The following is a 16,658-nucleotide window of genomic DNA, read 5'->3' as shown; positions in this document are numbered from 1 at the left end:
AAAATATATACTACTAAATCTAATTTCATTTCTTAATTCAATTAATTTTTTAAATATTAATTCAGATACATTTAAAAATACACATGGCAACTTCCAAAACTCGCGAGTGACCGGCAAAAATATTTGGTTAAATTTTAAATTAGGCAAGTATGCATCTACCTATAGGTAATTCAAAAATCTACACGTGTCATTGCTGGTCATCTAGGACGTGACCTCCAAGGATAACGGAAGTAAACTAGACATCGTGAACTCGACAAAAAAATACAGTGTGTTAATTAATACATTTTGTTTCCAACCAGTGAGCCGATTTTTTTAATCGAAAGATATTTCCGTTATTACTAAGTTAAGGTAGCTATTTCTATATATTTATTATTTCTAATGATTCTTCTCGATTTGCCGCCCTTCGAGTAATTGCCGCCCCAAACGACGCTCGACGCTGCCTACCCCCAAGGGACGTCACTGATCCACACCGGTTTGTAGAGTCAATGCTAATTCTTTTTTAATTTCCAGGTTAAGCGAAGGTTCAATTGGGACTGTCAAAACGATCTCCACATTTTAGGCCGCTGACGGAATCAAGATGGCTGTGCTCTTATGAAATCATGTCTTTAAACTCGTCAGCTGCAATGTTCGTTTTCTACCTGGACTTCTGTGCTACTGCTGATGATGAATATAATCCATTAGGATTAAGTGAGATACGATATCCTAAAAAAAATATTGTCTTATCATTGCGTATTGAAATAATGTCTTGACTATTTTAATATTTTTAATAATATCAATCAATACAGTTATTGTAAAGATTAATTATTATTGATAATGAGATGATTGATGTGTTTTTTTAAATGTAAATCCGATATTTGCGTAAACGACATTTCAGATCTATAAAATTCTATTTTTTAGTAATATTGGAACAATTAAGCAAGATGGTCATAATGAAGAGTCTATTATTATTGATGTCAGGAATCTGCATTCTTGTAAGTATAGTGTACAATTACAGAACAGATTAACTTATTTCTGAGTTCCCTGTGTACAATACAATATAATAAAAGGTAGAACAGATTTGTATTTGGCTTTGGATTTTCGACTATGGGAACTTTCACAAGGGTGTCGATTTTACGTATTTTTTCTAACTTTGTACAAAAATATCATAATAATATGTTAGATTAAAGCCTCACATGAGTTTTACTATTTTACCACGTTTTTATTAGCTCGTATTCCAGTACAATTTTTTTCTTGTTTGTCCAAGATTTGTATTGGACGATTGAAGATTTTTAAGTAACTTCCCGACTAGCTAGATATTTGAAACTTTTAGAATATATCAGAACACGATGACAATGCATTCTTTTAATACTTTTAGCCGTCTTTAAGCAGAATTGAATTCATTTTCAGTTAATTCTGTTTTGTATGGAAAGTTATTTGGGAAAAAAATCCGTAAAAAGTAAAATACTATTATTGGTTGTCTTAGCAGCTAAATTATTAATGTATACGTGCGTTACTATGGAAATCAATATGAAATGTCAAAATGACATTTGAGTATTTCTATCAAATACAAAAAAAGTATTTATTGATACATAGAACTGTCAAGTTTATATGATTCAACAGAAAATTAAAAAACGTGGTACATAAAAAGTTCTTTTTATTTTGTAATTATTTTATTTTATTGTTAAACTGATTCGCATTTGACGGAAATCTGATTGTCTTATCTGATTTTTTGTTTATTTTATAGAGGGTATGTACCAGTGGCGAAGGGGGAGGTAGATTGTTAAGATTCGACATAAATAGTGCACCCTAAACTTTGTCAGTCATACTTATTTGTTTTCATTGAACTAAGAATACAATAATTTGCAGATGGTGCTGATTAGTAAAGTTTTTAAAATTCAATTAAACTCTGCCTAAATCTGACCATGATAGTCTAGGAATGTAGGTAGGTATGTTGTGGGCGATCCGACAAACTAGTGAATACTTTTCCAGTCATATTTATTTGTTTTCGTTAAATTAAGAATACAAATTACAGATGGTTTTGGCTAGTTTTTGAAAATTCATTAAGCCCTGCATAAAAATCGGTAAAAATATTATTCTATCTATAGAATATCTAAATCTATGTTTGGTTTAATTGCATAATTTTAGATATTTTATAGATAAACGAATATTTTTTGACTATTATCTACTATGACTTCGATTAGGCAGCGTGTAATTATTGAATTTTAAAAACTAACAATCACTATCTACACTGCAGTCTTATTACAACGAAAACAAATACGTTTCACTGACAACGTTTAGTATGCACTATTTATGTAGGATCCAGCCTACTTCCACCCTTCGCCACTGCTATACTGACACTTAACTATTATACATATTATATTGTACAATTAACTATTTCTTTTATTCAACGAATAATTCACAAGATTTAAGAATGTACCGTTCTAATTATTGAACATATATAATTTTGAAAAACACTTTCTGAGAAAATATATTATAACCAATAGAAAAAATCTTTTTTGAAAAAAGTATTATAAAAGATTTTTTTCAAAAAAGATTTTTTCTATTGGTTATAATATATTTTCTCAGAAAGTGTTTCTCAAAATTATGTATGTTCAATATTATATTGTACCTTGTGAATTGTTTTAATGTTAAAAAGAAATAAAGAACGGCACCGTCAGGGAACACAGAATTAATGAGAACTGAAATACCTAACGGGTGTGGAGTAACAGGCAACCGATCTCTATTGCGGAAGAATGTAGGATAAACTTAAACACGACAACTGCTCTCGGTTTATGCAATGACGCACATTCAATATCTGTGTATTTGAAGGTTGCAACACACACTATAGCACGCCTATGATGTGTGTTTTTTTTTTTTTTCATCAAAATTTAGTGTATTGGGATATAGCCTATATCAGTGGTGGCGAACCTATTGGCACGCGAATGTTTTAATTTTCAAAATACCTATAATAACAAAAGATCAGGTTGCATTTTATAAAAAATTGCAGATAAATAGTCTTGAAGAATAAGTATTACGTTTAATGTAAATATATAATTGGATAGATCGGTCTTTAGGCTTTATGTGAGATATTATATAATATTATCACACGTATCTACCTACTTCACTAGGCGGCGGGGAAGCCGCGCCGCGAACCTCTAATTTTGATCGATTTACGATGCTTGAGACCACTGTAGCGAGAGAATTCGTGATCTGATCAGAGCAATTTTGGTGTCAATATGTGCATAAAAAATTGAACTAAGTAATACAGTGAAATGTCTACCCACAAAATGGCTGAGAATGGCTGTACTGTCGGTTAAGAAACAAAAACTTGGTGGAGCTTGTTGTAGTAATTCTGGCACAGTTTCAAAATTTTTGTACCGAAATGTATGGCGTAATTGACAAAAGTGATGAAGTTATATTGTGTGCTATGTTTTGAGTAATATCTAGAATATCATATATTTTTTTAAATAAATTAGATACCTATTTTACTTATTAAGCTATTTTTTCTCCTTGAAAAACTGCTCGGCACGTCAGACAGTCAAAAAATAATATTTGAAAAATTTTGTCAGTTAATGTACGTAAAAAGGTTCGCCAATCCTGACATATTTGAATTCTATTTATTAATTCTGTTCTGTGGATAACACTAATGCTAATTCACGGTTTTCTTATCCACAGGTGACTGCCGATGCCAATAATTACACCTTAAAAGGTAATATCGGCAAATCTTCTGAAAATCGAGGTTTGACGAAAGCTGCAAACTGCATGCGTCCCGGAAAAATGTGTGATGATTGCAATAAGCTTGTATATTGCATTGAAATGGGTAATAGCGTTTATGCCAAAGAGAGCATGCACGATTGTAGTATAAACGGACAAACATGTCTGGATTCCATTAACGATTGTTCCCTGGCACCAAACCCAAAATGCGACGAATTAAAACCGAAATATAAATTTGTTTGTCATCATATAGGAATATTTCCTGATGCAGAGGACTGTACAAAATACCACATATGCGTTCCAATGAGCGAAGGTAGTAATACGGCAAATCCCACGCCGTCAACTGTCAAGTGCAATGCTGGGTACAGCTTCGATTCTCTAACAAATCGTTGTCGTAATAAGTTCATCAACAATAGTACATGTGAACAGTATGCCCAACGGTGCACAGTCGCTGGCCAGAGTGGAAGTATCCCAGGAAACCCGGGTCTCTATTACATATGCCTGAGAGCCGATGGCACTGGACCTTATTACCCACAGATGTTTTCATGTCCCGACAACCTGGAATTTAATGACGGAAAGTGTGTTGACACAACGCCTCTTTTGGGAGTAGATGAACAAGGAAGATGTATTGAAGAGGGATACTTCACCGATCCACTTTCATGCAAGAGTTTCTTCGTTTGCACTGCACCACACATTCCTCCTATTAAACAAATGTGTAAAGAAGGATTTAAATTTTCGCATATTGCAAAAGCTTGTATCGAAATTAGTTGTTGAAGAATTTAAAAATATACACTGTATTAAATTATGCATTTATTTTTTATGTCAAGCGGCATTTTGTAAAACTGAATAAATTGGCAGGCTGCTACTAAAGATATCTAGTGACAGACTTAACATGCATTTAAATATATTTTTTTGTCAAACTAAAAAGAGTTTTTTTTATTGAATGTATATAATTTGAAAACACGTCAGAGAAATATATATTACGACGCCCAGCGGGATACGAACTCTCGCCCGATGGATTCGCGCCAATGTGCTCTACCAAATAATCTACGTGCGTCCTATTTAATTGTAATGAAAATAACTCAGAGGGTTATTGGATCAGGACAGGTGCTATTGCAAATTTTGAAAAGATTTCCCTCTGATTAGCGATGGACAAAACATCGAGAGCGTCGACAGCTTCAAGTACCTGGGGGTACACATCACGGGAGATGGCATTTTGCAGAAAAAGCTCGCTATCCGAATGGGAATGGCTGGAGCAACATTCAACTCGATGCGAAATGTCTGGGACTCACGATTGTACTCGGTCAAAACCAAATGCCGCCTATTCGACGCTTGCATTCTGACGGTGCTGCTTTACGGTAGCAAATCATGGTACCTTACAAAGGCTCAGAGCAACCGTATACTGAGCTTCGAAAACAGATGTTTGCGACGAATACTGGGTGTGCAGTGGTATGACTTTAGGAGCAACGAGGAGATAAGAGAACGCACCAAGCAGCCTCTCATCACGCTGAAAGTGAAGAGGCGACGTTGGACCTGGCTCGGCCACGTGCTGCGGATGCCAGAAGAGAACTTTAACCTGGGTTGCCTGTTCTTCAAGCTGACCGGATTCCAGCGACCTGGAAGGCGCCGCGTGGTGTCCATATGCTCCAGTTAAGGGGTGGATATGGCCAAAGAAATTAACTAGTACTTTTTAACACCCTCTGAAGTACCTCACAAATTGCGTTAATTTTAGGAGTCGGCTCTTGTATGTTTAATCAAAGTGTCAATTACATTAATTAATGAATAATTAATAAATTAAATTTCATTTGTTGCTTTACTTTTATAATTGTTAACACTAGCAACCGAGTATAACTATTATAAACCAATCAAATCAAGCTCCAACATGATTGAGCTGGTAACTAAATTGTTCCGCTCCATGTAATTACTATTTTAAAGACGATAATTGCTCACGACAATCATTGAATCTGGTTGGGTCTGCGAGTCTGCTGGTGTAAGTGGGCCTTTACAAACTTTTGGTCTGCTATCCGAGATGGCATTGTTTAGTAGTTGGGCAGTTGACTGTCCATTTTTGGTACATGGTCTGTCTATCGCAGTTTTTATTTTGACCATGTCCGATCTTAATAAGAAATAAGGTCATATGGGCCTACACAGAGTGGATGTTTGTAATAACAGATTTTTGTTTTTACGAGAAATAGATGTTAGCCACTTGCTCAACCTATAAGGTCCATATTCAGACTCCACCTGGAACCCACGATACTATAAGCCGACGCGTAAGCCGCTCGGCCATCGTGGGCAGCTACTAACTTTAAACATACAATTTAGAAAATATTGTCACACTCGATTGTCGACTCGCCCATTAACTATCAGAATCCAGATAAGAAAAGTATTCAAATAATTTATGGTAAAATACATGTTATATACCTACCTAATACATGACGTTAATGTTATATTCTTACATAATTATTTATTCTCTAGTAATAACTTAATAAGATAATTAATCATTTTAATGATAACGTATATTATTATGTTTTAATTGTGATATTTTTTTTTGCCTCTTTCAAAGAAATGAATAGGTACTATATTGAACACTATTATCTCCCACGCTCAGATTTTTTTTTATAACTATGTCTCTCTCGACCAGTGCTTCTCAACCGTATCGCATCACGACACACTAGTCAAATACTGAATTAAACTCTTTATTATTAAGCATATATAATTTTGAAAACACTTCTGAGAAAATATTTTATAACCAATAGAAAACATCTTTTTGAAAAAAGTAAGACACCCGCAAGAATCAAAACTGCATCTCTCGGGTATCGCGCCCACGCACATATACCACTATGCTAAAGGAGTCATACTTAATTACGACAAATTTTAACTATTGGGCTTTTAATACTCACTGAAACGCTTTCCGATCGGCTTTTGTATTGTTGATATCTTTGAGAGGAGAGTTTTGAGAAGAATTTTTGGGGCTGTCCAAGAGTGGCAATTAGAGGTCAAGCTAAAACTAATAGTTGGATTGCGCCACAGGAGATTTAAGAATCGATCAAAGAAACTGGAGAGTGTCGGCGCTGGATCGTCCAGGATGGAGGAAGTTTTTGAAGGAGGCCAAGGGTTGTTGTAGTGCCATAATGATGATGTACATATCAGAATTTTAATGAATATGTTTGCATACATCTGTTGCAGAATAAATGGAATTAGATGAATACATTTTGAGGCTACAGATAGTAAGGAGCAATGATTTGAGTCTGCCTGTCTAGGATGGAGGAAGTTTTTGAAGGAGGCCATGACACCCGCCAAGGGTTGTAGTCCCATAAATGATGATGATGATTGCGTTTTTCAAAAGCAGGATATATAATTTGTATGAAAAGTAGTGGTAATTTGTTGCAATGATTTTCATACGTTCTCTAGTACAATATGAGTTTTACTGTGCGCAACAATATCTTGCGGCACATTTGTTGGGAAGCACAGCTCTTGACTTTTGACTCTTGACAGGCTGATAAAGATGTGATAATATTTTTTTTTATAATCCGATATCGTGTGGAAAGTTCTTATTCATTTAAATACTAATTAATTAATTGAACTAAATTGATATTCTTTTCATTAATAAAAACATAAAAATAGTAGGTATTATTATATAAATTATTATCGTCACACAGCACACAGTATTTCTAAAACTCGGTAACTCGATTTTTGCTGTTTTTTGAGAACACTACCTACTCTACTCAATATTGTGCGTTATAATATTATGACACGGTTTGACCAGGCTGCTATAATTAGTCCAAATTTAGTAATTAGTGATTCAATCTTATTTAAATACTTTATTGGATTCATTTATGAGTCAGTTTTATTGTATAATCAGGCATTTAACATACATGACTTAACAGTATGAGATCTGAAAAAAGAGTCGTTTACATTCACTAGATGTTTAATAATATACAGGTTGGATACTGAATAGATATATATCGTAATTGGGATATTTTCACATGAACAAGGTTTAAGGGAGAGTCCCCTAATCCAGTGGTCGGCAAACTCATTAGTCAATAGAGCCAAATATCAACAGTACAACGATTGAGATTTGAGAGCCAAATTTCTTCAACTAACTATACAGGTAGGTGCACTGTTAACGATTATACAAATTAAATTGTAAGTATGGTATCCATAAAATTAAATAAGAACAATGACTGACAAACACTTAATGTGAACAATGGCCTTTCATCTCATTGAAAAGTTTGGGTAAGTCAGGTTTGTATGCTGTTGTTTTTTTAATTTTAGGCACGATTCCAGGTTCTTATTAATAAGACGACTTCTCAATTTACTCTTGATAAGGTTCATGCTTGAAAAAGATTGTTCGTATGAATATGCAGAACTGGAAAGGTAAAGAACAGTAAACGCTAGTTTTTTCAAATGATCATAAATGAGTCAGGAATACTATTCCAGGTATTAAAAATCATCATGTCTTCCTTCTCCAGGTCTTTTAAAGCAAACTACTAAACTTGTGCTGTGAAACATGTTCACATTTCTTTTTCTCCAATATGTCCATATCAGCACAGAGATGTTCAAATTTAGAGGTCCATAATTCTTAATCCATAAGCTTTATCTATAATAGAGTTGATAATCTTAATCACGAATTCCATAACTTTGCAAATGTTTGCGCACAAAGCTCTTCTTGACGAATGATGCAATGGTAAGCAAGTATCTCGTGATTTTTTTCCAATCAAAATAGCAACAACCCTTTTCTTACGCCGGTCATACTTAACGTCTATTGAAATTGACACAATTTTATCGAGTGAGATAATATGATGTTTTTCCATACACTCAATTACAGCATTTGCAATATCCTCTCCACGTGTTTGACATTTGAGTGGTAATAATACTACAAGTTCTTCTTTAGGACCTGTAGATGAAATAAATCGTACAAAACGTGAAATTTGTGCTGTATCATTTATGTCACAAGACTCGTTAACTGCTATTGATAACGCTGAAACCAATTAAAGATCTTCAGCTTGCTGGTTGGTTATATTTGAAGACATTTTGACTGTTCTATCTTTCACTGTTTTAGCCCGTAAGTGGTCATTTATGGCAGAGACACACCCAAGGGGCCAAAGAGCCACATGTGGCTCGCGAGCCGTGGTTTGCCGACCACTGCCCTAATCAATAGATGTTACACAAAAACATCATAAACCATCATAAACCATAGGTTTTATGGTGTGACTAATTACGATTCATATTATTGCACATACTACAACATTGTGTGAATATAGTTAGTTCTTAAAATTATACAATAAATTTGATCTATAATCGATACTTAATCTTAGAGATATCCCTTATTTATTGTTAGAAAAACATACTTTACTAAAAAAATTAACAATATAACATATTATTACTGTGGGAATTTGGTTAGTTATTGACTTGTGATTACATTAAATCATATTGCATAGTTATATTGATTCACATCTTATATCTAATAATACTTTATAACAGTTAGTATTACCGAATGAATATGTAAATACCGGTATTTCGGTATTTCTTATTGAATGCCGGTACTAAGAAATACTAACACTAGTTAGGTATTAATACCGGGATTCGTCAAACGTATTATAAAAAAAGAAGTAGATACCTATCAATAATTATAGATATTAAAATCTATTTGCAACACTATTTTATAGCAACCTAAAGTACCTAACTACATTTATTATGTTAATATTTATATCCATATAATATTCTATAACTCCTAATTTATATTATACTATCAGTCCAGGTACAGGAAAATATCTTTCAAATTCAACATTAATAAATTGTTGAATATACCTATTAACAACGTTGGATTAATAGTTATATAATAATTGGACATATTTGCCATTACTGATTTTTTTTACGAATTCATCGCTACAATTCTATAAGTATATTTGTGGTATTTTTTTATTATTATTATTTTAATTTTAGGTTTCAATCAATATATTTGCGTTTTGGAAGCATTAATCTTAATTATACTTACACCAAATTAAATTGAATACCTATACAATATAGTAGTAGTAATAAAAAAATAACATTAAACCATTTTAAAATCTTTCTTAATACCGAAAATACCGGTATTTTAGATTTTTGAAACCGGTATTTCGGTATCGATAAATAATTGAAGACTGGTTAATACCGGTATTGCAATAATTAATTATATCTTAACACAGCTCATTAAAGCGTCCATTGCCAACTCTCGCGTCTCCCGCCATGCCAGACATGTAGCGCGTAGATAGATCACTTTTTTAGTATCGCTGCAGGGTGAAGAAGGACCGGACCGGCCACGGCAACGGAACCCTTAACGGCCCACGTGCGCCACGTAGGTCAAAATGGAGGTTTTATGGTATTTTCAGAGCATAATCCTGGACATTCCTTAAACGTCGTAGATAATCTATTTATATAATTTTGAAGCTTTATTATCCTTTATATTTATTTTAGGGCGACCCTGTGGCCGTTTCGTACCCCTTGGGTACCATTGGATGACGGCATTTGTCCAGCGGCCGTCCTTTCGGCGAGCAATGTGCCCCGCCCATCTCCATTTCAGCTGTTTGGCAACGTCTATTACATCGCGTATTCTTGTCTGCTTCCTAACCCATTTGTTTACCTTACGGTCCTTTCGCGTGATGCCCAACATGCACCTTTCCATGCCTCGCTGTGTGACTCTTAGCCTTTGGACATCTCTCGTGTTGAAGGTCCACGTCTCGCAGCCATACGTGAGCACGCTGGATTGACGAACTGGTAAAGTTCGGCGGAAATACGTGGCAGCGAACGACACAGGACCGAGAGAGTTGGAAAAAGCTTGGGGAGGCCTTCATCCAGCAGTGGATTGACCCCGGCTGATGATGATGATATTTATTTTAAACATTTGATGACTGCATAAAGTATTTTTATTACATAAAATAGTATTCTTTTAAACCCCTCGATCTAATGTTTTAGAATATAGTCATATTTCAGTACATCCATGTGCAATGGTGTTTTTTAGATTTATTATTTTTTAAACGCATTTATAAACTCATTAGTAAAATTAATGTTAACATTATAGAGTGAAATATTTACGATAAAAAATTATATTTTATAATCTCTGTGATCCCAAATTTGACAAGAATTAGGCATTTTATTATTAAAAAAATGGGCCCGATTAACACATTTGAAGATAATTATAAAGATACTGATTATAAGTTATGTCTTTGACCATTAAAATGTGATAAAACATCCTACGAATAATTATTGGCTTAAGAATAAGGTAGTATTTTTTTAAAATTTTTATTTCCATTGGCATTTCCCAGTGGTTAAGCTACAACGTATGGCCGTAGCCATAAATTGACAAACAATAACTGAAGTAGGGAGTAAGATCATGTTAACGCGCGTGTTTGAACATGTACTGAACTGAAAAAACAATCGTTTTTACTAATATGTTTTAAAAATATTAATTTAAAAATTAAGTTACCTAGTTGTAATCTAGAGGAGACGAGTTTATACGAAAATGATAAAATGTCACCTAACATTATTTGAACATACGACAATCTTAAACTGTAGTTCGACCAATAAACGATAGCTTTTAAATATTATTATGTACTAACAATAAAATACAAGATGACTTCAATAAGCAGTGTATCATTTTATCTGATAGTTGGAACTATTCTTGTAAGTACTTATGTAATATAATTAATTTATATAAACCATCTTTAATCCCATGGCTCAATTTAGGCTCATAGTTATTTTGCGTAGACAATACACTAAAATATATCTGTACCTACCAGTGGAGAGGGGTGGAGGTAGGCTGTTACGATTCGATATAAATACTGCACTAATGTATTTTCATTGTACTAAGAATACCATGTAGTGTTAGTTTTAGAAAATAAATTAAACCCTGCCAAAACCAAACCATAATAGTTTAGGTATGTTATAGGCGATCCAACATAAATAGTGGACACTTTCTCAGCCATACTTGGGTATCTGTATTCATTGATTTAAGAATACATATTACAGATGGTTATGGTTATTAAATTCATTAATCCCTGCCTAAACGAAATGATAATCGATAAAAAATATTTTTCTATCGAGCTAATAATTTTTTTTGACTCAAAATTATTCATCAAATCTCTATATCTACTTAGGCGCAGGGGTTGGCGAACCTTTTTACGTACGCGTGCCAAAATTTACATTTTTTTTTTCGGCTGTCTGACGTGCCGAGTAGTTTTTCGTGGAGAAAGAAATAGTTTTAAGGAATTCTATCAAAAATGATGATGTTCTAGAAGCCACTCACAGAGCATAGCATACATATTATATTTATTACTTTTTTAATTATGCCATGCATGTCGTTCCAACGAATTTTGAAACTGTCACTAATTTACTACTACAAGCTCCACCAAGTTTTGGTTTCTTATTTGGTACAGCTATTTTTGTGGGTAGAAATGATTTTTTTTGTTACCGTATTACTTATTTTGATTATTTACGCACAAATTGACTCCCGCCGCCTGATGGGGTTAGTGCGATAATATTATATGTGACGCACAAAGACTAAGGACCAACCTATGCAATCATATATTTATATTAAACGTAATGCGTATTCTTGAAGAGTATTTACCTGGTATTTGTTATACAATGCGATCTATCATTTATTATTATTACAGGTATATTTTCCTCTTCAAAATAAAACATTTGCGTTCCATGCAAAATCATCTCGCGTGCCATAGGGTCGCCACTACTGTACTATGGCATGGATTAGGCAAAGTTTAATTGAATTTTAAAAACTAACAAACACTATCTACACATTGTAGTCCTAATTCAATTAAAACAAATACGTTTGACTGACAGAGTTTAGTGTGAACTATTTATGTCGGATCTTAGCAGCCTACCTCCACCCTTAGCCATTGGTACCTACATAAAAAATTAAAGATCGCGTGACCGTTTTTTAGTATATTTTTCTGTTTACATAATATTGGTAAGTTGACATAATATAAATAGAATAATATAAATAATAAATAAATAAACATAACCGAAAAAAACGATTTTTTTTCCGATTTGGTACACGTTCAAACACGCGCGTTAACATGATCTTACTCCCTATTTCATTTATCGTTTGTCAATTTTTGGCTACGGCCGTATGTTGTAGCTTAATCACTGGGAAATTCCAATGGAAATAAAAATTTTAAAAAAAATACTACCTTATTCTTAAATCAATGATTATTCGTAGGATGTTTTATCACATTTGAATGGTCAAAGACACAGCTAATAATCAGTATCTTTATAATTATCTTCAAATGTGTTAATCGTGCCCATTTTTTGAATAATAAAATGCCTAATTCTTGTAAAATTTGGGATCACAGACATTATAAATATAATTTTAATTACATTAATTTTAGTAATGGTTTTATAAATGCGTTTAAAAATTAATAAATCTAAAAAATCTTAACACCACTGCACATCGATGTACTGAAATATGACTATATCCTAAAAAAATAGAACGAGAGGTTTAAAAGAATACTATTTTATGTAATAAAAATACTTTATGCAGTCATCAAATGTTTAAAATAAATATAAAGGATAATAAGGCTTCAAAATTATATAAATAGATTATCTACAACGTTTAAGAAATATCCAGGCTTTTGTTCTAAAAATACCATAAAATCTCTATTATGACCTACGTGGGGCTTGTGGGCCCTTAAGTTTAGTCACAAAATCGTGTGTCTAATGTTCTACAGTTCAAATACATTATTATATAAAAACATAACAATATTAAATAAGGGGATAGTTACAAAACAATACTAACATTATTCTGTGTGTGACAAGAAAATTAAAATATTACGCAGAGAAAATATCGTCGCCCCAAAAGCAAAAGGGCACTTGTGCAAAAAGTTTTGAGAAAACGCATTTTAAGTTTTTTTTGAGTGAATAAATCATGTAGAAATTATACAACAATATTTTGAAATGAAATTCAGAGCACATGTGACTTTTTACTCAAAGATTGAAATGCAATTTATAATTTATTTTTATTTTTCATGTCTTGTGAAGATTCTTGTCACAAGGGCCCTTCAAAATCTTTTTTTTTTGTACAAAGGCCTTTACACAATAAAAATAATTACACACAGTAGGTACCTCAATGACGTTTATGTGTTACGTTTTTGTTATATGTTAACTGAAGATTAGTTTACAAATAAACAAGTGACCTTTATTTTCTTTCGTAAATTATGGTTTCATGGATTTAGCCCCACAAATGCCATTTTGCTTATAATGTAGAAAAAAAAATTACAAACAAAACTACATTCATAGCTCAAACCCATCAAAATGTCTATGATGTGCTACATAAATTAAAATTTAACAATAAATTAAGCATTTATATCATCATCATTAGTAGGGGTCGATCCATTGCTGGGTGAAGGCCTTCCCTAGCTCACACCAATCTTCTCGATCCCTAGTTCTTTGCATAACTTTATGAATTCGTATGGTTCATATCGTGTACGGTATTAATGTTGGCGTTTTTGAACGAATTGTATGAAGCGGTTGTCCACTCGCCGAGCGACATTTCATTCCGTTGCCATTCTGCTTTGACCTCTATCACATCGCGTACTCTTGTCTGCTTCCATATCGATTGGTTTCTTTTGTGGAAGACCTATTCAGGCGACTTGACTGGTGTAACAGTGGAACCACCATTAATGGAGAATACTTCAGTCACATGCGGCGTTATTTTACTAAAAGGATATTATCATTAAATGTGACTATCCTTTGCGATTCGTTGTGATATGATGATTGGTATAATTAATAAGAGAATTCAGGTGTATAATTTTATTTTATAATTATTTTTAGAGTACCTATTTCCTGACATAAATGATAAAAATGGCTATTTTTCCAATATGGCGAAGGGTCGTATGTTACTTGGTAACCACAAAAAGGGGTCGCGATCAGTGCTTCATAATACGATGACAACTCAATAATTAATTTGGGTAATGGATAATGTGAGCTTATTAAAAAATACATGCAATACCCTTAATTTTACCCCGCGGAATACCATTTAGGGAACACTGCTGTAGAATACCACACTACCCATAACCTTGGCAATAGGTAGGGGTGCCCGGAAAACATCTTGGCCAGGGGGCCCGCTTCGGGATGTAGGGGCCCCGGATGCACGAATTCAAATTGCTATAAGCACGGACATCTTATATACTAATAATTGTATTTAATCTCAGTTTGAAAGTGGCGACGTTTACAATTTTTTTTTGTGTTATTAGTATATTTTGTGATTATAAATAGTGAAACCCCGATTCTACGTGACCAGAATTAGCGTTTTCCCGCTATTTGCGTATAGTTTCTGCAGTTCCGTTTCAGTTAGGTATATATGATTCCCGGTTTTATGTATTTATTTCCAGCAATTTACGTCTGTAAAATTAAAAATCCAATGTGAATTGATTTTATTTTAATAACTACATTAAATTCAATTGCTGACGGACGTTATATTATGGCACGGTTTGACCAGGCTGCTAAAATTATCCAACATTAGTAATTAACATGTTTATTTTATTGAAAATCCAACACATTATGACGAAAAGCTGTCTGCAAGACCTAGCGAGACAGACTAGCGAGAGCCAGCTGGCTCAGCTAGTTTGTTATAATACGCTTGGGCATGAGGGAAGTTGCGCAACTAATTTGGCCTGTTGCGCAATAAAAGCGATATATTACGGGGCTGATCGTTCAAGTTGCGTTGAAACATGTATACTACACCGGAACCGGACTATACCACCCCGGAACTGGACTTACCTGAGTCACAAGATGACAAATGGGAGCTTGTCTCCAGAAAAAAACAGACGACGACAGAGGAGGATGACTATGAGCCTCCCAACAGAACACAACAGATCCACAACAATTTCAAAATCATGAAAGAAAAACGATATAAAAGTCAAGACGAACATTACCTAAGGTATGAGAAAACATACATAAAAGAGGAAAGACACCATATCGACTCCAAAGGCTACTAGACCTCAGAATGTTCCCTAACAATGAAACTTCTCCAAGAATACGAAGAAGAAGTAAACACCCGCCTACTCAAACTAGGCAAAAACCCAGATGAAGCTCCGAAAAAGAAGAAAGAAATACCGAAGAAGACGAAGAAAAACACAGGAAGAAAGAAGAACAATCGCCGATGAGCAACCACCTACGGAAGAGAAGATTGGAAGATCCATGTCGCGAAACATGGAAGCTGTGTCAGTCGGCGGACGCTGCCGAATGAAGAGTGCTCCAAGCTCACTCTTATATGAATTAATTTTTGAAATTGCAAAAATTTTAAAAAATTGAATATTTTTATACAACACTTGGACTTGAAGACAGCAGCCTCGCCCGGTCCTCATCAAGAACCGGGAAACTCACATCGCCACCCGAATGGATTGTACGGAGGAACAACACTTGACCTTGGAGGCTGCTGCATCCCCCGGCCCTCATCAAGGACCGGAGACTAACATCACCACGTCGAATCACGCGAATCCTTGCCAGCGACCTAATAATAGAGATGAAGGGGATGAGGCTAACTGCCGGAGTGCCCCATAAAACACCAAAGGAAGATCAAAAGTCAAGTCAAGTCAAGTTGCGTTGAGTAACCAAGGTGATAACGTCTCGATAATCTCAGCTAGGTAGTTCAGCCGCGGCTGGTACACTGGTATCGTCAACAAATTAATAGTAAACAACAGTCAATTTGCAACATAAAATAAAGTAATTCAAGCACAATACTTATTTGCATAATTATTCTGTCAGTTCAGGACGAAATGACGATGAATTTCCTATTATATTCAGTCGCTAAGCTTTGTTATAATATGTATAAAATATCACTTAAAACACACAAAATTAATATAAAAATAATTACAAGATAAAAAGAACTTTTTATATACCACGTTTTTAAATTTTCTGTTGAATCATATAAACTTGACAATTCTACGTATTAATAAATACTTTTTGTATAC

General features: G+C 34.0%; 1 protein-coding gene across 1 annotated transcript; it reads left to right on the top strand.

The window, feature by feature from the left end:
* Window positions 1–901: 901 nt before the first annotated feature.
* Window positions 902–4,615, top strand: LOC147073972 (uncharacterized). Its single transcript, XM_085944268.1, has 2 exons — window positions 902–971; window positions 3,655–4,615. Exons 1-2 carry the CDS (start codon window positions 921–923, stop codon window positions 4,465–4,467), a joined length of 864 nt encoding a protein of 287 aa, XP_085800394.1. The 5' UTR covers window positions 902–920; the 3' UTR covers window positions 4,468–4,615.
* Window positions 4,616–16,658: the final 12,043 nt, after the last annotated feature.

This window comes from Rhyacophila brunnea, unplaced genomic scaffold (assembly GCF_057557595.1).
Source record: "Rhyacophila brunnea isolate RB1 unplaced genomic scaffold, BYU_Rbru_1.0 scaffold_17, whole genome shotgun sequence".
NCBI lineage: Eukaryota > Metazoa > Arthropoda > Insecta > Trichoptera > Rhyacophilidae > Rhyacophila > Rhyacophila brunnea.
The sequence above is the reverse complement of the archived record's forward strand: the minus strand, read 5'-3'. Positions and strand labels throughout refer to the sequence as shown.